The sequence below is a fragment of the Protopterus annectens genome, chromosome 14.part0, assembly GCF_019279795.1.
Source record: "Protopterus annectens isolate FY-2018-M chromosome 14.part0, PAN1.0, whole genome shotgun sequence".
Taxonomy (NCBI): Eukaryota; Metazoa; Chordata; order Ceratodontiformes; family Protopteridae; genus Protopterus; species Protopterus annectens.
Window position 1 is genome coordinate 673,522,689 of NC_056748.1, and position 25,111 is coordinate 673,547,799.

The window sequence follows — 25,111 nt, forward strand, 5'->3', positions numbered from 1 at the left end:
GACAGAGGTATGGTTTGTTGATGCGGTCAGATGAGGCATGTTAGGCGGGGTTAGAAGGGTTAGATGGTTATGGTAGGATGCTGGGGTATTTTTTAGAAGTAAAGCATATGGAAGGGTGTTGCTAGCTTGGTCATACTGTGTTGCAGCCCCCAGGGGTTAGGATATTGGTGGGATGGATTGTTGAGTTGTTGGCTCAGGCTTTTGAACAAGTTGGGACATGTCAGTAGGTTAAGTAGTTCTTAGCTGTAATTACTTCAGTTCTGTAGTTGGCAAGGTTAGCTTCATTTATTTATTTTTTAAATTTGGGCGGCTCCTCATGCTGGAAGGATAGGTTTGTTAGTGTGAAGTTCAGTAGACATTGCCTATTGTCAAACTAAGTCAGTTGCAAAGGTTGGCGTGGGTTTATGGAGGGCAATTGACTTACATTTGTTTTGTCTGCTTATGGTTCATGGATGACCTGATGTCATTAACAGTGCAGTCTTGGTCACCAAATGATTTGGGTGAGTGGTTACACTCAGCCGTGGTCTATGGGCTGTTTTGTTCTGTATGTGACAGGGTTTTATAACTTGGGGGTGGGGTTGGGTTGGTGGCTTGTATGAGGGACAAAAGGGGGGTTGAGGGGATATTGAATATTTGGTTTATGTGTTCAGCTGAGGTAGGAGGTTTAAGTGGGTTGTTGTGGATTATGGTTTATTTTCAGTTGTCAATATAGAACTGGTAAGGCTGCTAAATGCCATGATGACCGTTTTAAAACATTTTGTTATAATGGATAGTTGGTGTGATGTCAGGATGGTTATTGCATTACTGTTAAGGAGATTATTTTGTTATTACATTCACTGGCTGTTAAATGAGGTTACAAGGTGGTACAATGGTATTCAATTGCCTCTGCGTGGTGGTCAGTGGCAGTGGTCTTAGTGTTTGGTTACCTAGTTGGCCAGTAATGCCTCTGGGTTCATTATGAGGCTTCCATTTGTAGTGAGGTAAGGTTTATTTAGTTCTTGTGCAGTGGTTATGCTAGTTTATGTGGTTATGGTTGCTACCTTACCATAGGAGGGGATCAGTGGTTTGTTTTCAGCTGTTTAGGTAATCGGCAAATTTCAGTAATTATTTGATGGGGTTTTAGGAGGTGATGACTCGGATACAACTTGGTTAGGGGATGGGATGCACCAAATGATGTTTGGCCTAATGTCTTAATAGTAGACAGGTTGTTGGAAGTTTTGTCGGAGAGAGGAGGAACAGCCTGGTTAGGCTGGTGGGCAGAGAAAGGGGCAGGTTTGCCCTCTTCTGTTCCCCCTCTGGTGTTGAATGTTCAATTCAATAATTTGGGAAGGAAAGTGAGCGATTGCGCTGCTTTATAAGTAAATAAGCAAGCATAGCTGCTTATTTGGTTGGTGGTGTAATTCAATAAATTGCAGATGAGCATTGGTACGCTGCCTTGTAAGTGCAAGGATAAGTGAACAAATGGGGGGTCGCTGCTTATTCAAGGGTAAGTGGTTACACTGCCCTTATGATTATTTATTTTATGTTTTCTTTCCATGGATGTTATCACCTGTCTCATGTTTGGTTGAAATTAATACTATTGGTTAACAATCATGTTATGGAAGTTTAATAAAGGTCGTCAAATGTCATTCGGTGTGATGTTTTTATTGCAGGGAATGGGGACAAATAATCTGCTACAATCCATAGTTTTTCTTAGAAGTTTACACTTCTTTTTGAAAACAAAATGGCAGACTTATCTATAGAGTTATTTTGTAGGCATTTATTAAGCAAGTATGGTGATATTTTAAATGCTTCAATAAAAAAGAGAAAAAGTTTGGTGATATGATATTATGAACCAAAGTTATATAATTGATTTTTAGAAAAATAACACAAGATGAATTAAAAAAAGTTTTCTGGCAAGGGTGCAGAGATTTAAGAGGTTTATATGAAAGCAAATGTTTTATACAGAGGGTAAGTTTGAATAGACCATTAGTTAAGGATCTTATGAAATATGAAGCTGAAAATTAAAGATTGTCACTGCTGTCAAAAAGAAGAAAAAATGCCCCACATCTTTACTGAATGTGACAGAGTACAAATGTTTTGAAGAAAAGTGAGGCAATAAGGAAAACGGTAATATCTGCAGTAAAGATAAAATCATTTTAGCATATTTTAGCATCTGTGAAAATACAGATGTTTAGAAGTAGTGTATAATAGCACATGGAATGTTTTGCATATTAAAAATGAAATCAAGTTTTGGTTATGGACAAATGCATGGGGAGGATGACCTATATATCTTTTTTAAATATTTCTGCAAGAATACCATGCAATTGTGTGTGTGTGTGTGTGTGTGTGTGTGTGTGTGTGTGTGTGTGTGTGTGTGTGTGTGTGTGTATGTGGGCCTAGGACTATTCACTGAAAGTCAAATGACTGTGCACAAATCACTGAAAGCACATTTCACTGAAAGTTATATATGGACATTTCCCCACTGTAGTGTGACCCTTGAATTAGTATATATAGTAAGGGGTGGTGTGGGGGGGCATACCCCCCCACATAGTTTGGATATATATTATGTTCAGAAAAGAGTAATTTATTGGAATTGCAAGTATCCGTGTATATAGTTCAAAATGTTTAAAATAGGTGGGGGGCTACGACCCCTCTCCCCCCTTACTATATATACTAACTCCACAGTCGCACTACAGTGAGGACAAGGCCATATATAACTTTCAGTGAAATGTGTTTTCAGTGAATTGAGATTTCAGTGAATTGTGCACAGTAATATGGGATTCAGTGAAATGTCCTTTCAGTGAATAGTCCTAGACCCATAAATATATATATATATATATATATATATACACGCACACACACACATTACATACATGTACACACACACACACACACACACACACACATATATGTATATATATATATATATATATATATATATATATATATATATATATCTAGAGAGAGAGAGAGAGATTTGCATCTAGCTGATGTATCACCAGCTCAGGCACATGGAAACTCAGTTTAACATCACATCTGAAGGATGATACTCTGAGGTATCCAGCACCCCATTTTTGCTGTACTTCCTTGTCAGTAATGGAAAAGTAGTACAACTACCTCATGTGAGACTAGAACTAACAAGTGTCTGATCTCCCAGAACCAAGGATGAGTGCTAATTGTTGAGTTAGTGAGATTGGTATGACGTATGGGAATAAAATCAAGTGATTGGCCATAAGTTAGTTATAGGCTGATGAAAATCAACACTGGTCATTACCACAAAGAAATACGAATGATCTCCCTTACCGTAAATAACTGCATGATCTATGTGTTCATCATTTCTAAGTTGTTGGAGGTGCTCAGAATCTGGATTAAAAGAACAGACACTTTTTTTCTACTATCAAGGTCTATCACTCTGCATTCTTTTTTCCTAGAATTAAAAGAGTTTCCCACACTTGCTGGTTTTAAGAGGTCCCCAAAGATCCATCATTTTATACTGGCATATGACACCATTTAAGTTTTTTTTTTTTTATTTTAATTTTAACCAGGATTCTTACAACTACTGTAATGTTGTATTTTATTATATTGTTATTGTAGCAGTTGCTTAAGTGTTACTAAGAACCTTAATAAACTTGAATAGAATTATAATGGAACAAGACATTTGTCTGTAATGCTTATAACACATATTTCAACAGCAGTGCAAGCATCAGGCCAATTTGGGTATGTCTGTCCCAGTTGTTCTGTTTGGAGATGGAAGGTGGATTTTTTTTAAATCCGACAGCATCATCCCCTCTGAAAGAGACTGGCAGAACTACATTTCACTGCTGATAAACTTGGCAGACCAGACCAACAGAGATATGAAATTCAAAAGTGAGTAAATACAGACTAGCCTGCCATGTGAACCATTTAACAGTCTCTAGTGAAGGACTGGTATGTGGATATATCATAGGGTATAAAACCCATGCCTCACAGTATGATATCAGTCAGAAGTCTGTTGTCCCTTCCCAAAAGATGAAGGAATGGGTGTGAAATAGGCAACTGGTAAGAATACGGCCATTTCAGATAGTAGTCTGCTGGGGCCTGATGTCAAAAACGTAACATAAAATAGCAAATATAAAAAAATGTTAACAAGGATGTCAGATACATACACAACATAATTTATGATAGATTGCAAAGTCATCTACTGCTCAATACTCAGTAGACTTTAAAGGAAAGTATATTTTTGATGATTCACTGTTACAGATACTACTAAGTTTAGTATAGTTTTAATTTACTTATAGATCTAAAAATGCCAAGAAAAACAGAGAAATGCTTGAAAGGCACAATATACAGATTAAAATGATATAAGATCATTGCATGATGTGATTTATATGATTGTTATATTCATATTCTGTGATGGTGTCTATCAGTAAAAATATCAATTGCTTTTCACAGTTTTTTAAAAGTAAAAACAAAAAGTAGCATGTCATTGTTTCTGCTTCTAGCCCTCCATTCTCAGGCCCAGATCCAATGAAAACATATAACATTATTCTGCGAGGGATAGATATGATTGAATTTCCAAAGAAGATTACCAAAAATGCTGCTAATCTAATTAAAAAACTATGCAGGTAAGCTTGCAAGATAAATGAGATGTAGAAACACTCATTTTTTTTTCCTTTGATTGATAAGAAATTCTATTAAATCACCCATTTCTTCTCTAGGGACAATCCATCAGAAAGATTAGGAAACTTGAAAAATGGAGTTAAAGACATCCAGAAGCACAAGTAAGAATTTTCTTTCCCGTTCTATCTAATCATACATTGTCACTTGATATAATGACATGTTCAAGGCTCTAAATCTGAGTTATGAAACTGTTTACAATTCATTTAGGTTTGCCAGTGTACCAGCTTGAAAAAAATATATATTTGTATGGTGCATAATAGATAAAATATTTCTATTTCAAGAACATTTTCTATTTCTAAGCTGGTGTAGTGGAAACATTATTTTACTACCATTTTTGGTACTATTTTAAACAGTCATCTTAAGGAATAAGCTGCATTCATTTTTTTTTCAAGGAGCTCATTTAGTAGTGGCAAAAGTCCTCTAAAATGTTTCTGAAATGAACAGTAAGAGAATCGAGCAAGTTCCTTGTCTACCCATAGTACTCTATATGTTTTCCTGCTCAGTCTGTAATCTTTATCCCAATACTATGGTATGTCTATCAAATTCAAGATAACTGACTTTTTACAGTTATACGATACAACGTTTGCTGATTTAGTACTCAGGAAGCAAAGCATTGTCATTAACTTAGTCTGAGACAATATCATTAGTTTTCACATCATAAATCAATAGCAAAAAAAACATATTGAATCTGCATGTCATTTTCATCAGTTATACTTTCATTTGTCTAGGTTGTGGTATATCTAAACAAGTTATCTATTATATATTCTAACAAAGAGCTTGCACACCTGTCTGAACCTTTACTGTTGGGTGACCTGGCTATTAGAACATAACCTTTTTTTCAGATTTCCTAGTTTATAATTGTGTGACACTGAATTTGTTTGTTTCAGTATGTGTAATATTATATTTACAAATATGTGTTTTGGCTTCTAGATAACATTCCAAAACAACTACTTGCATAGACAGGTCCTAAAACTGACACGAAATATGACCATCCAATTTGGAAAACAAATTTGAAAACTGTGCATTATATTATTTTTCTTAGCTATGAGTGTGCTAATTGCATGCAGTAAGGCATGCTCCTAGCTACGAAAATGAATAGGAGCAGGTAGCAGGACTGTGCACTTATGCAGTATATTCCATTCATGAGGGATATATCAGAACTTATAGTATGCTTTTAATTCAGATATGTGACATGCTAAATATAATGCAAAGTAAAAGCATTTTTTTTCTTTTTCAAAGAAATTAGAGTATTATTCAAGTGTATTCTGTTAATCAACAAATGGTACTCCATCACTTAAAAATGATGTGTAACAATGCAGTATTTCACTTAATCTTTTCCCTCCCTATGTCTGACATGCACTGATGTTGGAAATACTAAATCAGATTCTTACTCTTCTGTAAAGACAGCTATGCAAACAGATTTACATAAACAAATATTTACACGCTTGACTAAAGACTGGGATGCAATGAAAAACTGTCACGGCTGCTAGAAATTCTAAAATGACTTTGTTTAAATTTACATAAAAATCCTGCCCTGGGATTCATTAATGCCTACACTAAGTGTACACCATACTGAGTAAACAGAAAACACAAGAACAACTCATACCTTCTTCCTCCTAATTTTAGTTTTACTACTGATTTCTTTGCAGCTTTAAATATTGAGGGGGGGGTCATAACGGTTATCACAAAATGTAGACTACATGTACAGTTAGTATTATCTATCTGAGTGACTAGAAAGCACAAAAAATGTGATAGGGATGCTCTTGAATTTAGATCATGTACACTTAGTGTACACGTAGCGCAGGCATTAATGAACCTGGCTCTTGGTCTTTTTTTCTAGTTCCAGAATGCAAATTTGATTTAGCTTACTAATTTTTACTACTAAATTAAGTTCTTAGCTAAATGTGTGTTTATATTTCTATGTAAATATCTATATCTTTCTTCATATATGTATATGTATCTATCCATCTATATATATATATATATAAATAGTTGAACTGATCAAATGTTCATGTTGCTAATGTTGGCATGTAAATGTCAGCAAAAAATGTCAACATGTTTTTCAGCATTATCCAAGGAATAACCTTGGAGCAAACAAATATTAAAACATGATTTTCACAGTACAAGCAAGACCTCTGCACCCTTACATCCCTTCTAATTATATATATTATCTCTGAGATTGCACAATCCTCACGGAAAGGGGCATATTCCCCAACTCTTGGGAAAGTTGATCTCATAAACCTTCAACCATCTGTTTTGTCAACCAAAGTGTGTCCACAAAACAGAGATCGACATTAAGGAGTCTCACTTAATGTCAGGACTTGAATATATTTATTTGTGTGTGTATGTCTTTATACATGTATATATATATATATATATCTCTATATATACATATATGCATATACGCACACACAAGCGCACGCACACACACACACATATATATATAAGTACATATGTGCAGTGGTAGCATTGTTGCCTCACAGCAAGAGGTTTTCCCATTCGAATCTCGGCTGGAGTTCGGGAAGTGCCTTCTGTCTGGAGTCTGCATGTCCTCCCCGTGGTTTGGTGGGCATTCGAAAGACATGCGTAAATGGGCATGCCTTTGCTGAAGGTTGAACATCGAGCTGGCACCTCGGTGTTCGTGAAAATCTACTGCCAATCATTTGCAGACCAGAGTTCTGCTGTGGCGACCCCTAACTACGAAAAGCCGAAAGACAACAGCATATATGCATATACGCACATGCGCGTGCGTGCGCGCACACACACACACACACATATATATATATATATATATATATATATATATATATATATATATATATATATATATATATATATATATATATATATATATATATATATATACATCACTTGGCTAAAGTAAAAATGTCATAGTTGTTGTATAAGTATTATACAAAAGCAAGAAATAAGTAATAATGTAATAATCCACAAAGGGGTACAGGTAATGCTTAACATGTCCATGATTGGCATAGTCTGAATGTGAGGACAAAGTCCAAGTGGTCAAACAGCCTGCCATGAGTCGACTATGCATTACCCATGCACAAGCCAATTATTTCTGTTGCACAATGTCATTATTTACAAACAAGCTTTCCTTTACAATATATTGGCTTTATATGTGTGAAATACTTGTTTGTGTAGTCCTTTTTCTCTACCTTCAATGACTGGAGATGGCTTAGTAATGTACTACAAGTGCATTGGACAAGAGCATGCTGACATTTGCATGATACATTAGATTGAAAGCAGTTTGTAACAGTTTTTTTTTTCTTTGTAGTGCTCAGGAGTATACTTGCATTCTACTGTTTTTGTGATGATGCCTGTGGACTCCTGACATTAAACATTTTGTGACTTCACTTTGATTTTTTTTTTTTTTTTTGTAGTTATATCTGATTAGGATTGGCGGAGACTTGTCTTCCACCTTGCTGATGGTTGTGTTTGTTTTCTTTGCTTAACAGAGGACATGATGTTTGCATGTTTGATTTTAATAGCTGTAGTCACCTTAACACATTTGTGTGTATAATGCCAGAATTGTGGCGGCAGGCAAGCTGATTTCACAGTCCAATCAACATGCATGCTTTTCACTATTAATTACCATTCATTGCACAGTTCTTCTCCTTTATCAGTACTGCTCCTTAATACATTAAAGCCCCAGTGGAATTAGATACCCCTGGGAGGATTCTGCTGTAGTTACAAATAGACTGAACTTATCTTTAGCTTTCTTATAACAGTCCATCTCCCCTCTGCCTTATGTAGTTTACAAATTCTCATTAAAATTTCAAAAGATAGAATGGTGACCTCAGTTGTAATAAATACAACTAAAACAATAAATAATGGGTAAAAGCACCATAACTTGTTTCCAAAGTGCTGTGTAACATAAAATCAGTTTTATGAAGAATTTAAGCACTAATCCATAACTAGGAGTAGGTATATCAGGATTTACACACGGTTGGTGTGGCTTGATCAGGAGTGGATTATTGTTATTGTACAATGATACTATTTAAGAAAGAAATTGCTTGCCATCTTTGTAAAATGGCAATGTAGTGTTCCTGGGCGGTACAGTGGTGCAGCGGTTAACGTTGTCACCTCACAGCAAGAGATTCTCCGGTTCGATTCTTGGCTGGGGTGCCTTCTTTGTGGAGTTTGCATGTTCTCCCTGTGTTTGCGTGGGTTTCCTCCGGGTACTCCGGTTTCCTCCCGTATTCCAAAGACATGCATCTGGAGCATTTCTCCCCGGGCCTCCGCTGAAAACAGGCTCTGTGGAACCTAGTCGGACATTCCCAGTCAACAAATGTTAAATAAATAAATAAATATTTCCTTGTTTACTCATGTGTTGCACTATGTTTGAGACTTACGAGCACATGCTTGCACAATGCATCAGTACAGTGCAGGAGGAGCAATGGAGAAGTGAGAATCTTTGTTGCTGTTTTTTGTATTTTTTCTTTTTTTAACTGCTGAGATCTTCTGATGGACCATTAGGTAGGTTTCTGATTCTTTAGTTTTGCAGGATGTACCTGATTTCTCAGTTATTTTGCTTTGTCCCTTAGCATATAGCAATAGAAAGTCTGGAAGCTCAATGGTACTTCAGTGGCTAGACTTTTCGTTTATTGGTTATGCTCAATTTACAACACGCACTCTAGCTGGGCTGTCCAGTTAGTGTGCACTTTTTGAATACTAATAATCAGTCATTGTATAATATGGTATGATTTCTATGAATCCTACTTACATATTTAAATCAATGATTTTTTATTGGATACATTTAAATATTTATTAATTTATATCTTTCAAAAAATTGTAGTTGTCTATACAGCACCCCATGCTATTCATATATACCAACTCTGACATCACACAACACCAGGGAAAATGTTAATTCATGCTCCCTACTGTATCATAATCTCCTGCTAAGCAATGCTGGCATTTTGCAATTTTGCAATCATATTGATTGTCCAATCCTTTGAGCTAGCATTACAAATATTTGATATTCTGAACATTCAACCAAATGGATGGTTCCCATATATCCCTATGTCTGTCTGGTTGCATTTAAATTCATCAAAACACACAACTTTGCATATTCACTTACCCTAGTACAACCCATAGACTAGCAAGTCAACATTCACAAAATATTGAACAACATATTTAACAATCTCACACACACACACACACACACACACACACACACACACACACACACACACACACACACACACACACTCCACAAACAACAGCAAAAATAAAAAGAAATCCACAGAACAAATAGCATTTGCACACACTCACACTCTCTTGCCACCCAAACTAATGCTTTAATTCACCTTCGCACTCAACGTCCAACTTGTCCATACATACAGACAACACCCACAGACAAAAAAAAAAAAAAAAAGTTGTGTACTCGGCATAACGTTCCATGTTTCTTGTCCAGTATCTCGCCTTCATTCTTGCTGGTTGGGTTCGGAGCCGAATTCAGCTCTGACTCTGCCATATACTAAAGCTCGAGAGCTTCTACTGGCTCGAGGCTATAACCTATCCCATGGTGCTTAGCAGCTGTTCCCCAGATCTCATTTGAGGGAGAGAGCTCCTTATGATATGTCTAATATCCAGAAAGAGAAATATATGAAATATATTGGTCATAAAGATAAAAAAGGAAGGTAAGATGGAAATCAGACCATATCTACCAATTAGTGGGCTTTGACAAGGATGTAGTTTTAACTGCAGCCCACTATTTTTGTGATGAATGAATTTATGCATAAATATATATAACCTCTTTATAGTTATATTTAATGAAGTCAATTGACATTTAATGAAATATTTTTCCAAGTTTATGTGCGTGTTTTCTAGACACAAAGTGATACAGTTGAGCTGTATGTAATTATCGGCTTGACAGTTGCGATCTTTAGCGTACATAAATATTTTTGATGTATGCATGCTGAGATGGTAGTATTTTTTTAGTTGATGTATGCGTTTAAATATGCATAATCTTTGACAAGTAGATTAATTGATTAATTGTTTAATTTTCCCGCATTGCTATTGGCAAGGAATATATAATGGGTTTGTACTTTATGCACTTTATTGTCTGATGAAGCGTGGGATGACCCACGCGAAAGCGCTTACATTTTTGGATGAAATAAAGAACCTATTCTTCATTATATTTTGCTGAACGTTTCCATTCTTGGTTTCATCGTGGTTTGGCACTCCTTCTACTTTTCATATTCATATCTGCCAATTTGTAAAAATTTCTCTAGATCCTCCAGGAGGGGGATGGCTGGGTGGGATGCAAGAACTGAAGGCAAGATACTAGACAACACATATGGAACATTATGGTGAGTACATAACTTCTTTGTGTTATGTTGTGCTATCTCACCTTCATTCTTGCTGGTTGGGACAGAGTCCCCAGCACCTTTCTCTTGGGTGGCTCAAGGAAATAAACTCTTCAGGACAGTGGAACCAAAGGATGCCCTGTTTCAGGAGGCCACATCTACTTTGTAATGAGAGATGATGGTGTGAGGATTAACCCATGTAGCAGCAGCACAAATTGAATCCAATGGAAGTAGACACTGCTCTAGTTGAATGTCCTTTCACTTTCTCTGGCAGTTCTTTATCATGAGAGTGATAAGCATATTTGATAGTCTCAGTAAGCCATTTGGACAAAGTAACTTTTGAGATTGCCCAACCTTTTTTCATTTCTGAATAGGACACAAACAATTGATTTTATTTTCTGAAATCTTTTGTCCTGTGTAAATAAAAACACAGTTGTCTATGTACATCCAATTGGTGAAGCTTATATTCTGCCTGGTTGCTATAATTAGGAAAGAACACAGACAATTCTATAGATTCGTTTAAATTTGTTTCAAAACAGACTTTTGGAAAGAAGGAGGGATTTGTTCTGAGGGAACCTCTGCCATTGTGGAAGATCAAATAAGATAGATGGATAAGGCCTGCAACTCTGAAACCCTCTTAGCTGAGGTAACTGCTGTCAGAAAGAGAGTTTTCTAGGATGAAAATTTTAAAGAACAAGAGGATGCTGGTTTGAAAGGGGGAAGAATCAACGCCGGTAATACTAAATTTAGATCCCATGATGTAGGAGGTTCTCTTACAGGAGGTCTTAACAGAAAGGTGCCTCTGAGGAAGGCCTTGCATAACTTGTGGGATGTTACATTGGGTCCAAGTTCCCCCACATAATTGGATGTAGCAGCTAGTTGAACTCAAATAGTGGCAGCTTCTGCTCCTTTCTTAAAAATTTCTGTCAGGAATTCCAAAATTGCAGGTATATAGGCTGTAAAGGGATCTGTGTTTCTTTTCCACCCAACAAGAGAGCCTCTTCCATTTGCTCGCATTAAGTTTCCTAGTTGTTTTTTGTGCGAATATACCAACATGTGGTGTACTGCCGGGGATAATTCTGGAAGTCTGGCTAAGATTGGAAGTGGAGACCAAGCTGTCAGCTTGAGGGTCTGAAGGGCAGGGTGGAGCATTCCTGACTGATGTGTCAGAAGATCCGGCACTGGGTCTAGGATCCATTGGTCCTCCTGAAGGTAGGGCCAAAGGAAAGGGAACCAGATCTGATGAGACCAGTATGGAGCAATTTGAATTAACCTGTAACTCAAAGACTTGGCTTTCTGAATAACTTTTGGAATCAAAGGAAATGAGGGAAAAGCATAAAGAAGTCCCGGGGGCCAATCGTGGATGAGTGCATCCCTTGGTGACTCTCCTGGAGAGGAAATGAGGGCAAAGCAGTTGCTGTATTTGGCATTGAAGGGAGTGTCAAAAAGGTTGCAGCAAGGCTGGCCCCATTTGCGAAAAATTCGATTCTCAACTTCTTGATTCAGGGACCAATCATGAGGCATGAAAATCGTTCTGCTTAGCCTGTCTGTTATGACGTTGGATTTCCCCGGGATGTGCATTGCTATCAGAAAACATTGAGAACATATCACCCATTGCCAAAGTCTCTGGGCCTCTCAGCACAGGGGGGTAGGATCTGGTTCCTAAGCACTGCCCTCATCTTAAGGACATTGATGGTGCAAATGGAACTCATGGTCTTTCCAAACTTCTTGAACCGTCTGTCCCATATAATGCCCCTCCCACCCTATAAGGGACGTGTCCATGGTTACTGTAGCGACTGGCTGAGGGAGTACAAATGGTCTGCCCATTGTTACCTGAGTGGAGTGAATCCACCAAAGCAGATCCCTCTTGCAGGAGTCTGTTATGAGGATCTTGTGAGACATGGGTAGCTCCTGTATGGACCATTGAGCGAAGAGTAGCCACTGTAATATTCGCATGTGAAGTCATGCCAGGTGAGGTAGTGTTATCGTCGCTGCCATAGAGCCTAGAACTCTGAGGGCAAATCTTGCCTGTATTTTTTTGTTGTTGAATAAGATAAGTATCTGACTGTGTAATGTTTGGATCCTTTTTTGGGGTAGTTTTGCCAACATGTCATTTGTATTTAAATCTGTGCCTATGAAGGTAATATGATGTGATGGCAGCAAGGCAGATTTTTCTGCATTTATAGTAATGCCTAGTTCTGAGAAGAAATGGATGGTATAGTCTCTTGCTTTGATTAGTAGCTGCTTGGTGGTGCTAGTTAGGATCCAATCATCTATGTATGGAAACACTTGGAATCCCTGACATCTCAGATGAGCCATGACTACTGCCATGCATTTGGTAAACACTCTGGGGGCTGTAGTGAGTCCAAAGGGCAGAGCTCTGAACTGGTAATGACTGACTCCCAGCTGGAAGTATAGAAATCTTCTGGAGCATCTGTCCATCTGTATGTGGTAGTATGCATCCTGGAGATCTAACGAGCACATCCAGTTGTCTTGTGCCAGAAAGAGGAGTTTAGACTGCAGTGTTACCATCCTGAGCTTTGACTTCCTCACTGGCTTGTTTAGTCTGCTGAGATCCAATATGGATCTCCAGTCCCCCATCTTTTTTGGAACTAAAAAGAACGTTGAGTAAATTCTGGATCCTAGTTGGTCTGTGGGGTCTTCTTGGATGACTCTTTTTTTCTAGCAACATTTGAATTTCTAGTGTTGCTTGATCCCTTTAACTGGGTGGAATGTATGGGATAAACATTGACGGATGAAGTGAACTGTGAAATGGAATGTTGTAACCCCTGGATATAATGGACTGTACCCATTTCTCTTGAGTCAAATTCAGCCAGGCTTCTGGGTACAGCGATAGCCTCCCCCGACTGCCTCCAGTGGTGGACAGTTGGGCCTCCATTCAGGAGCACTGGAAGGGCCAACCAGAGAAAGTATCTCTGTCTCCCCCATTCTGCAGACCCCCTCTGCTGCATGGATGCCATCTTACATTGTTATTTCCCCTTCTGCCCCTGAGGGAAGGATCACCACAAGTATCAGATAAGGCTCCTTTGGACTTCCAGAACCACATTTGTTTGTTCTTTTGACCTTTAGGATAAGGTCTGGTAGGGGTGGAAAAATGGACTCCAATGGCAGATAGAATTTTACCATCATGTTGGCTCCTGGTGAGAGTTTCTTTCACTTTTAGCTCGAACATGGATGAGCCATCAAAGGGAGCATCAATGAAGGAAGATCTGAAGGGTTCGGTAAACTCGCAAAGGTGCACCCAGGAATGTCTCTGAAGAGCTATTCCTGTGCCTGCTGCCCTGCTCGCTCCATTGGCTGCATAGGAAATGAGGCGTGTAGAGGAGTTAGTGATGGAGGTTAAGGTTGCCAGCGGAGAATTATTCTTATCAGATAAATCCTGGGCTGTAGCACTCCCATCTCTTTTAGGAGATCCCTCTGAAGTCAGGTGAAATGTGACAAATAATTCAGTGACTGCAAGGTAAAGGCCACTGATGAGAAAGTACACTTCCCATACCTGCCCATCATGCAGGACTCCTTGTTCGGTGGATGGACAGATGCAGAAGTTTCAGCTAACTCTTCCTTTGTGGCCACAGCCACCACCATTGCATCTACTGGAACTCCCTTAGTTAGATACTGTCTGTCCTCTGGGGTCATAATAAATTTATTTGGCCTCTGCGGTGCAGGGTCAACTGATTCTGGAGAGTCCCACACCTTCTGGCTCACTACACCTAGGGGAGGGTTGAAAGGTGGAGACACCCAAGAGGTGAAGGGTGAGAGCCAAATGCCTCCAGGTATACTGACTCATCTTCAGAAGGCAAAAGGGACGTCCAGCCACTCCTCTGCTTAAGGATCTCCAGAATGTCTGAAAAGGAGACATCCTCAGAGTGCAACCACGGGGACCCTTCTGATTCCTCCAAGTCAGTATCAGAAGTAACAGACTCAGGGGAGTCTGCGTGCTTCCTTTTACACTGCCTCTTCGAAGGACCTCCTCGGGGGATGCTCCGGGGAGGTATCGGAAGATCCTAATGGGATTTCCTGGGGCACTGGCTCTCTACTCTGGGGGTGATGGAGGGATGATAAACAGGTGGACACCAGACCTTTGGGGGGGAACAAAGGCTAGAGCCAAAGGTGAAGCAGACACAGTGGAGAGCACACTCCGCATCACCTCGAAGGCACCACGGTCCTGGGACGAGAGAGACTCCAGCCCCGAGAGGCCAGGAGATCTTTGCTGCACAGAGAGTGGTGTCTCCAAGGTTGATGTGGGAGCCGAACTCACCTGAGCCGAGGCACCGATTTGGAAACCGGGTCCGACATGGGTCTGACTTGACTCTCACCCCCCCCCCCCCCCCCTGCAGCCAAGTATCTGCCCCTAGATCCCTCGATGGAAGACATCATCAAAGAGATCAGAGCAGACATCAGAGCCGAGATATAAGTAATGATTACTGGCTCTGGCGGTTCTAGCACAATGACTTCCATACTCTCTGGCTCCAAACTCATCGGAGGAGGAATTGACGATATAGGAGGTACAGTTGTCGGCTCCACGATCCAATGGGCTGGGCTCGAGAGAATTTCTGCTAGGGTCCAGGTCTGGAACAGCCTCTTTCTGACCCACTCCGCATCCTTGTCTGCCAATCTGTAGGATCGAGAGGAATGGCTTGAAGACTTGGCTACCTGCCACAGACTGTAGCAAAGGAGATTGTGGCACCGAATGGACAGGCTCCAAAGACTCCTCTTTCAGCTCCATAACAGTTCTGAAGAGACAGATGGAACCGAGGGAGGACCAGACTTGTCAGAACCGGAAACTTTCGGATCCGAGGATACTATCACTTTAACACTGCTTGACGGCTCAAAAACCGGAGCCGATGAAGCAGACTTTTTTGATTTTTCTAGTTTTGAGGTCTGATTACCATCATCCACTTTCAACAAACCCCTTAAAATGAGCTTATTTTTCTCTCCTGTAAGACCCTGGCACTGAAACTATGACAAACGGAGCATGAGTCTTGGAGATGGACAGGTCCTAGACAATAGACACAAATTGTGTGTCCGTCCATTATGGACATTTTTTGAGTGCATGAATCACACTTTTTAAATCCAGATTTATGTTCTCTAACAGATTCTTTTGTCATATTTAGCTGTCAAAAAACAAGTAACACAACAGTGCAAAAATGTTTATCAAAGAAAAGGATGGTTAAGCAATGCAGAAAATATTTTTATATATATATATATATATATACAAGAAAGGATAGGGAGGAGGAGAAGTCTCTAAATTAAATGACAATCTCCTCCAACCCGAGGAGAAGCCTCTAATTTAAACGGTGGCTCCTTGAGGGGGAAAGAAAATGTGAAAGAATCCTCTAAGTGAAACAGATTCTCTAACTAAGAAAAAAAGAGGAAAGAGAGAAGACAAGACCTAAAAAGCAGCCACAAAAGAACAAATAGCCAAAGTACAAAAACACCCAATAAAAGGGGCACTGTACTATAAGTGGGACAGGTAAACTAGGATGTAACAGTAAGTTTTAAGAGAAGTAATACCAAAAATAGAGTATAATATTAAATTTTACTAGCCTGAGCCAGCGAAGACAATCCCGAAGCTTCAAGCAACAAACGAGATCTGGGGAACAGCCGCTAAGCACCATGGGATAGGTTATAGCCTCAAGCCAGTAGAAGCTCTCGAGCTTTAGTATACGGCTGAGTCAGAGCCGAGGTCTGCTCCTAACCTAACCAGCAAGAATGAAGGCAAGATAGGACAACATAACATTACATGTTTTATGTGGGGGCTCCACTCTTCATCCCTAGTATTGGGACTTCACACCACTGCCCCTTACTTACATATGACCAAATGAATCCAACAAGACTTTACTATAGTCAGCATAAAATAATCAATTATAGCACACATCAATGAATTGTGATTTCAGTGGGTTGTGATAGTTTCAAAAGCATTGAAGTAATTTCTTGACCAAATTAGTTCCCGCCCATATCTATCTATCTATCTATCTATCTATCTATCTATCTATCTATCTATCTATCTATATTAAAACAGTGGACAATAAACTCTAAATAAAAGGTGATACTAACACTAACCTATGTGTGAATAATTATTTTTTATTTAGCGTGTTATCATGATTTTTCTGTGGGTCATTAATCATTTATCTTCATCCATGACCATCCATCAACAAAGTTACAAACATTCTTCAAGACCTGCCACATCCACACTACTTACTAAAAAGTAAACGTTACTTCACTCACAAGCAGTGACACTGAAACCCCATTAAAATATTGTATTCCACCTAAAACAACATCTTAATCTAAATATTCCTTTAGTTTAGTTCAAAATGCTAAATAAAAATTAGACATTGAGAAAACAACCAGATATCCCACTCAGTACAATGTTTAAAAAAATATAGTTCCACACTGTACACAAAAGGGATACGTTTATCTACTCACAAATCACACACTCCCAAAACGACCCCCTAAATCAAAACCTACACCTTAATTTAAAATGCTGTCTAAAGTAAGGACCACAGGATCTCTAATAATGCTGTATTCATGCAACAGTTCACATCCCAGGAGTCTCTAAGGCACAGAGTATCAAGACAGGGCCTTCAGGGTGACAAAACCAGAGATTTCTAAAGAAATACTGGAATCTTTTTGAGTTCATTGATATGTCAGTTGAGCACATCCAAAAGGAGCCTTGTGCTCAATAAGTTGTCTGATCAGTGATGAATATAGTGAAATGATAACGTCTTGTCTGATCAGTGATGAATATAGTGAAATGATGATGTCTTGTCTGATCAGTGATGAATATAGTGAAATTATAACGTCTTGTCTGATCAGTGATGAATATAGTGAAATGATCACCTCTTGTCTGATCTGTGATGAATATGGTGAAATGATAACGTCTTGTCTGATCAGTGATGAATATAGTGAAATGATAATGTCTTTTGATCTAGATGAAATACTTTTGGATATTAATTGTACAAAGTAAAAGTATTTCCTGAATAAAGCCACCATGAACTGATCTAATGAGAGGAAACCATCAACCCAATTGGAGAACCATAGAAAAGGGAAGGCAACAGGATCAGGTGGTCATTTACTCCTTGTCAAGACCCACTCTTGGATCTTACCTTCTTTTTCAAGGAGAAATAGACCAGTCATGCCAGGTATGAAATTATAAATACCCATGCAGTTTTCTAATACCTTTTCAAAGGAAAATGGTGTGCCACAATGCTTTATCTGGACTGAAAATTTGTTCTAGCAAAGGGGTAGTCTTAAAACAAACCTACCTCTCCAACATGATTTATTTGCTGAAGCGGGTTTATATCTTTGGTTGTACTGTTTTAATTTATGAAGATGTAAAAGATCTTGGACTGTGCTATCCCTAATGGCCTGGAAGGTAAGGCATAGATCACCACAAGTGTATATAGGACACTGAATACAGGGACAAAGCTTTCAGCTTCTCTTGTAAATCAGGTCTTTCAGTTCTGTGATCTTTGTTTTGCCAGTAAATTTTGGGTTTCTCCAACTGCTTCATATGTCTAGTAAGATACATGCCAAAGGGGGCATTGCATTCCATGATGGGCCTGATCAGTATGAAATATAATGGGCATGGACTTCTTTGGATCTAGAGGTCAGCTTTTCCAGAGAGAAATATTTCCTAACCACTGTTGCAACATAATGATCAAATCAGAAGGAATTACCTACCCATGTTCCAAAATCTGTCACATCATCATCAATTTTCAGTGGGATGTTTTCAGCATTATAACCTGGGTGTGGGGTTTCTTTACCAAATGCAACAATACTACATTGTTTAGTATTTAGTTTTAGTTCATTTTTGAGTACTAGCTATTAATGTGCATTTCCACGTAGTAGCTTCTGCATATCAGGAGGACATTTAAATATGACACCCAGTTTAAAATCATCTGCAAACCTAGTTAACAAGAGATCCCCATTTTAGAATTAGAGATCAGAGAAGTATATACTGAACTGAAGAAGTCTTAACATGGATCCCTGAGGGTACCCCACTGGTTACCTCCATGCTTTCTGAGGACATGCATTCCACCCTTCCTATGTGGGTTCTGTCCCACAGCTGGTTTGCTATCCACCTAACTTCATACGGATCAGTTTGGGGTGCATTTAGTTTGTTAATTATTTTATCATGTGGTATGGTGTCACATATTTTGGACAGGTCAAGATATGCTGTACAGGCAGGATAGCCACAGTCTCTGGCTTGTTTGACCTTTTAAAAAAAATGATCAATTTGACATGATATACCTATATCAAAGCCAAACTGCTGGGGAGGAAGGGTCAAGTTTTTTAATATAATAGTTTATCAGTATGTCCTGTTCCGTGGCCTCACAGGTAAGGTGCAACAAGCTGATGAGTTTATAATTTCCCATGTCCATGGTTAGGCCATCCTTGTATGTGTCCACCAGTCTATATTTAGTACTGTTTAGCAGGCAGTCTGGTATGTTCTCAAGTCCCATAGAAGATTTCTACTTCTAACATGTCCTTTAGTGATGATAAGTGGTTTGAGATACTTAGGAATAAACAGATTTATTTGTAGATGTCTCTGGTCTGAAATTTGCACTGAATATGTTTCCATATATTTGCATCTGTTGATTTGGGAATTTGGAAGGAGAAGATCACCAGTTTGTGGTCAGACTTGACTGGAAAAGGGTATACCAGTTTGATCAAACATATGTTGTCCTCCCTTTGGCTATTTGATCCATGGAATTATTGTTTATGAAATCAAGGGATTTTTCAGCATAACCTACATCTGAGGTTTAGGTTCCTCAGTTTGATTGGTCATTAAAGTCAACCAGGATGATGGAGTTCTTGTGTTTTGAAGCTCATCCAATATATTTAAGAACATGACATGGTTTTCTGGGGTCATTGAGGGATCCTGTAACATGTTATGATCAGATAGATTGTTTTATTTAGAGTGTGTTGAATCTCAATAAATTCAGTTTGCAGGTCTCTAGGAACTGTCTTGAGGTAAAGTGAGCTTTAACAAACATGGATGCTGTGCAGCACTTCCCATCATGTCTAAAAGTATGGTAGGTGCAAAACCCTGATATACAGAGGCTACTTTTTCCACTTTTAATCCAGAATTTGTTTCAGTAATAATACATACATATGTATACTCTAAATGCAAGAGCAATGAAAAGCCATACAGTTTGTTATTTATACTCTTAGCAATCAGCAGCACCACCTTGATACCTTTGTTTTATTTTGGTTGGAAGATCCATTAGATGAACTGTACCTAAAAAAAGACACTGTGGGAGTAGGAATAGGAAGCCAGTATACAGAAGCCCTGAAATGAGAAGTGTAAGTCATCCATAGCAGAGAAAGTTGGGCTTTGCAGATCAACATCCTACATTGACACATACTGGATCCCCCTTGAATGACACCAGTCATTCAGCCAGTTGTCTATACCAATAATCTTTATTTGGTATCTTATCATCATTCTTAGAGAAGGAATGATTCTGCTTAACACCAAAGTCTTTCCAGCATTTGTGGCATATATGGAAAGCTTGGAAATGTCTTTCTGCATATTCCTCATGCTTTAGTGCAATAGGACATTCACACCCATATAGACAATCATCATATCATAGTCATACTTGATTTGGTTAAAATTCCTGAGGGCTCTTGAATCACTGGAGATTTTAGCACCTGAAAAATAACTCACTGTTACCCTATTTACCAAGCCTTGTGAGTACACAATCTTTGCGTCTTACTATTGAGTCATCACTTGATAGTACAACTTTATCAGTCCAGGGTCTATGCTTACTGGGTTTGAGGCAGTTTTTTCTCACATATGAATGTGCCAGTACATATTCTGGTGTTTATTTCCTGCTAAGACCTAATCTTTGTTTACCTTGGAGGCTTAGGTGATTTTTTTTACAGCCTCAGCATACAATACTTTTCCATGTGTTTGTGTGGAGTGGTGTGAAGATATGAGGTGTTCACCCACTTGTGCTCTTTTGTGAGGGTGATGCCTCCATCTTAGTTAAATATTTGTATCACCCATAGATAGTTTGTAAAAGGATAAGTGTTCATTCTCTGTGAGCATAAGGGAGGTGCAACACTGCCTGAATATATGAAATGCAATGAAGCTGGCAATTTTAGGAAGAAAGGCTGGCTGACCACCTTTTTGATCCAAGTGCCAAGGTCCTTGACTACCTTTTTTGTAACAATTGTGTTGTGGTAATTGCTGTTTTATAAACAAAATACTACTCTTTTTTTTTTTTTTTTTAGTTTATGCTGCTTATCCATATACCAGGTATTAACTAGGGCAAGCTCCATCTGAAGGAATCTTCAGTTGCGATAATTAAGATGCCACAAGGGCCAGTACCTAGGATTGTCCTTTTTAGTGTCTTCATAAACTTATATTTCATGAAGTCTGGGAAAGGAATCTAATCATTTTGCCAAGGATGCAACAATGTTTTTACAAACTGACTTCAGAAATCCTGAAAAACTTTGTGTCAAGACTGAAGAACTGGTCCAGTATAGCTAGATGTAGCACAGCTTCATAGTTTCAAATCTGATATATGAGCCTGGGCCACCAAGAAGCTTTTAAACCATTACCCCTTTTTATTATTTTTGTCTTCCTTATAGTCATCCTCATTGTTTCTAAATTCCCATAAACTGCTCTGTGGCTCACATGTAATAAAAACGTATTCAACAGTCTATAAAATCAGTTTGTCGTAAGCCTATTCCTTTCATTATGAATGTTAATTCATTTGCTTTAGAACCAGATTAACATATCTTGCATTTGCTAACTGAGTTGTTGAATTGAGGATGAAGAAGTAGTACGGCATTAAAAGAGTGCCAGGCAATTAAATCAGTCATCTAAGATAGCAATTGACAAAATGAGTGACAGTATACAACAGTGAGTGAGTCAGGAAAAATAGGTCTTATAAGCTGTGGAAATGAAAACCATTTGAGCAGAATGTACAAATTACTCAGGTTTTAGGAAAACTGCGAGATTTGCTGGATAACATAGTCCTTTAATGTCATTAAAATTGACATTTTCACATATACACCAGATATACGATTCCTAGCAAGGGAGTTTTAGGATTTCTGTTCAGTTTTGCAGTGCCCACGCAGAGGTGCTATTGCGTATCATGCATTAGTATCAAGTAGGCAATATATCACATACACATACACACACACACACACACACACACACACACACACACACACACACACACACACACGCATGCATTTGCAATATGTTGGTTGCTTAGCATGAAATTTTACAGAACAATGTGGTTTGGTTATTTGCCCTTATCCAGCTGTTATGCAATCCTGAAGTTGGTATATATAATTAACAAAGGGTGGGGTGCACGGAGCTTTCTCCCACAAAAAAAAAAAAAATGATCTTTATAGACTTGAGCTCACTCTTTTTGTTTCTACTCTTTTGAGTGTTTGCTCAGTGATGACACAATCACAGACAATTATGGTGCTTTGAAACTGCATACAACCTGCCGACTTCTAATAAAAGAACAAAGGGTATATTGAGCTTGCATGGCTGTGATCCATATCCTTTGGGATAACTGAAACAATAATGAGCGCACTAAAATTTTTATATGGTTTGGATTAGGAAAATTTATAATTTATGACGTTGTTTAGTATGTACTCATATGTTCTTAAAGCATCATTGTAGTATTGTATATTTTCAGTAGCAGGGTACTGACAGCATTAACATATTATGAAAAATATAGTAACATAACCTATCAAAATAATGTAAGGACTTTTGATCAATTGCACATTTATTATGTCAGTTTCTTTGTGCATGAGGATAATAGTAAACAGTTTATATTTTGTAACATGTATCATAAAGATTATTCCTTTCAGAATAATCTAGACCACATTCCTTTACTTGAGAACCACAATTTTCTCCCCACATTCCTACATCACCATCCTCACCTTAGTCTAAATGTACTAATTTATAAGGTACCACACTTTTTCTGTGATAGTATTTGAATCTAGTTGTTACTGTAATGCATAATATCTCCATGTTAGAGTCACCACTACTTTTTTGAACTTTATCCTTATTTATGTCTTGGATAAGTCTTATATGCAAAACTGTGCTGAAGTATAATATTCTGTTGATAGAAACTTTTACCTGACTTAGTCTTTGGTCTTGTTCAATAATGCCATTGTACCAACTGACCCTTTCAAGAAATAAAGTAAAAAAAAGTGTCTGAAAATGCACACTGCATAGGAAGTGATAAAGGTTTGAAAAATAACAGAAAAATAAGTTATGGCCCTTGGTTTTGAAAGAAACTGTCTGATGGGGAATAGATTTACTGAAGCTAAATATATTATCCTAGTTAGAATAAATAGTCAGTCCATCCACCTGGAACCATCATTCCAACAAAACCAAAAAGCAGCAATCTTTATTAGAATTCAAGAAAGCATTAAAGAACACCTGAGAAATGAGACCAGTTGTGCTTACTTTAGAGATACAGATTTGTAAAAAAACATGCTGTTGTTTGTGCCAAACATATGAATTGTACATTCTGTATACAACTGCTAATTGTCACATTTAATGTTAACAGACATTATTACCTTTGATTCCTTCAACATCGCCTTTGTATTCAGTGTTATATCATTGTATACGAGTTGTTTACTTACTCTACAGTGCTTTGTTAACACATTACAAAGCTGTACCAATGTGCATTATTTTAATTGTTCAAATCCCATGGCATGGTTGAAAGAGGTCTGTAGACCAGCCCAACTATACATTTAAAAAGGAAAAAAATATTGTGTAGATCTTTGTCTCCTAATATACACAGACAAAGTAGAATGATGACTTGAATATTCTTACTTTTGAAAAAAGTATTTAAATGTTACTGTCTTGAGAATTGTTCAGTAGTAATGAATTTGTATTTGCAGTGCTTTGTTAAACCACTAACACAGACACATAATGGACATGAAAGTCAGCTTCCATTGAAAAATATATTAGCAGGATGACTTTAAATTCCAGTTACAAGTCTTCGTTCCTTTGATTATGCAGTGTGAATTCATCTCTATGTTCATAAGGGAAATAAAGTAAAAATGTGATTTGATTTTGGGGAGATGTGGATCTCCTTTCAAGATACTAATCAAAACAAAATATTTCATTTACATGCTTTGCTTTTTATGGTGTTTAGTGTAAAATGAAATGAAGTAGCTGAGTACGCAATCACAGTTTCCTTTATTAAGAAGTGTTTCACAACTGTCCTTTTACCAGATAGCATTTTATCATCATTAATAAATTCTTGTCAGCTACAGGTAAGTGGAAATGTATAGCAGCATCATGAAGCTCAAGTAACATATTTTTATTTTTTCTACTTTATTTGTAGGTGGTTTGAGGGCTTTAATTGGGAAGGATTAAGAAAAGGCACACTGACACCTCCAATCATACCCAGTGTAAGTTCTTCTCCGCATTGTTGTATGGGTGTTCCCTGTTTTAAATTAATTTGCAAAATTAATTTATCTTCCTTCAAGCCACTATGCAAATGCCATCTTCATATACAGTGAGAACTTAAATGACTAGGTTGTCCAAACAAATTAATAAATATTTGCCATTTTTGTCATGACATGAAGTAACCAGATTCATTGTGATATGCATTTATATTATGTACATTTTCAAAAAATATCAAAATAGCATCGTCTTAGCCTGTTTTTTAATTTTTTTGTCACTATAATTGAGTTGACTAAATTTTTAATTAGTTCTTCTACTGCAGTTGTTCATTTAAAAATAACAAACTATAATGATGCAAGGTATCAAGGCCTAAAATATGACTGAAATGATGCAAAATAGGAGCTTGAACAAGCACATATAGACTGAAAAAACAACAGCAGCTCTCAATGTGCATAATTAGAAGGGAGTATGTTATAGGACATCTTCAATTATATAAGAATTTTTCATTATACATATGTGTGTATCTATACATATATATATGTGTGTGTGTGTGTGTGTGTGTGTGTATGTACATATATGTGTGTATACACACATATATGTAAGTGAATGTGTGCTGTGTGTGTGTGTGTGTGTGTGTGTGTGTGTGTGTGTGTGTGTGTGTGTGTGTGTATACTCAGACATACAGACATTTATATATGCAATTATACATTTGTTAATTGTAAAGTGA

General features: G+C 37.9%; 1 protein-coding gene across 1 annotated transcript in view; it reads left to right on the forward strand.

Moving 5' to 3' along the window:
* The window catches only part of PRKG1 (protein kinase cGMP-dependent 1), a 3,380,995-nt gene that overhangs the window by 3,334,554 nt on the left and 21,330 nt on the right, over window positions 1-25,111 (forward strand). Inside the window, exons 15-17 of the mRNA XM_044056419.1 lie at window positions 4,464-4,586; window positions 4,680-4,742; window positions 24,323-24,389. Of these exons, the coding sequence (XP_043912354.1) occupies window positions 4,464-4,586; window positions 4,680-4,742; window positions 24,323-24,389 (253 nt within the window). The remainder of the gene's footprint in view (window positions 1-4,463; window positions 4,587-4,679; window positions 4,743-24,322; window positions 24,390-25,111) is intronic.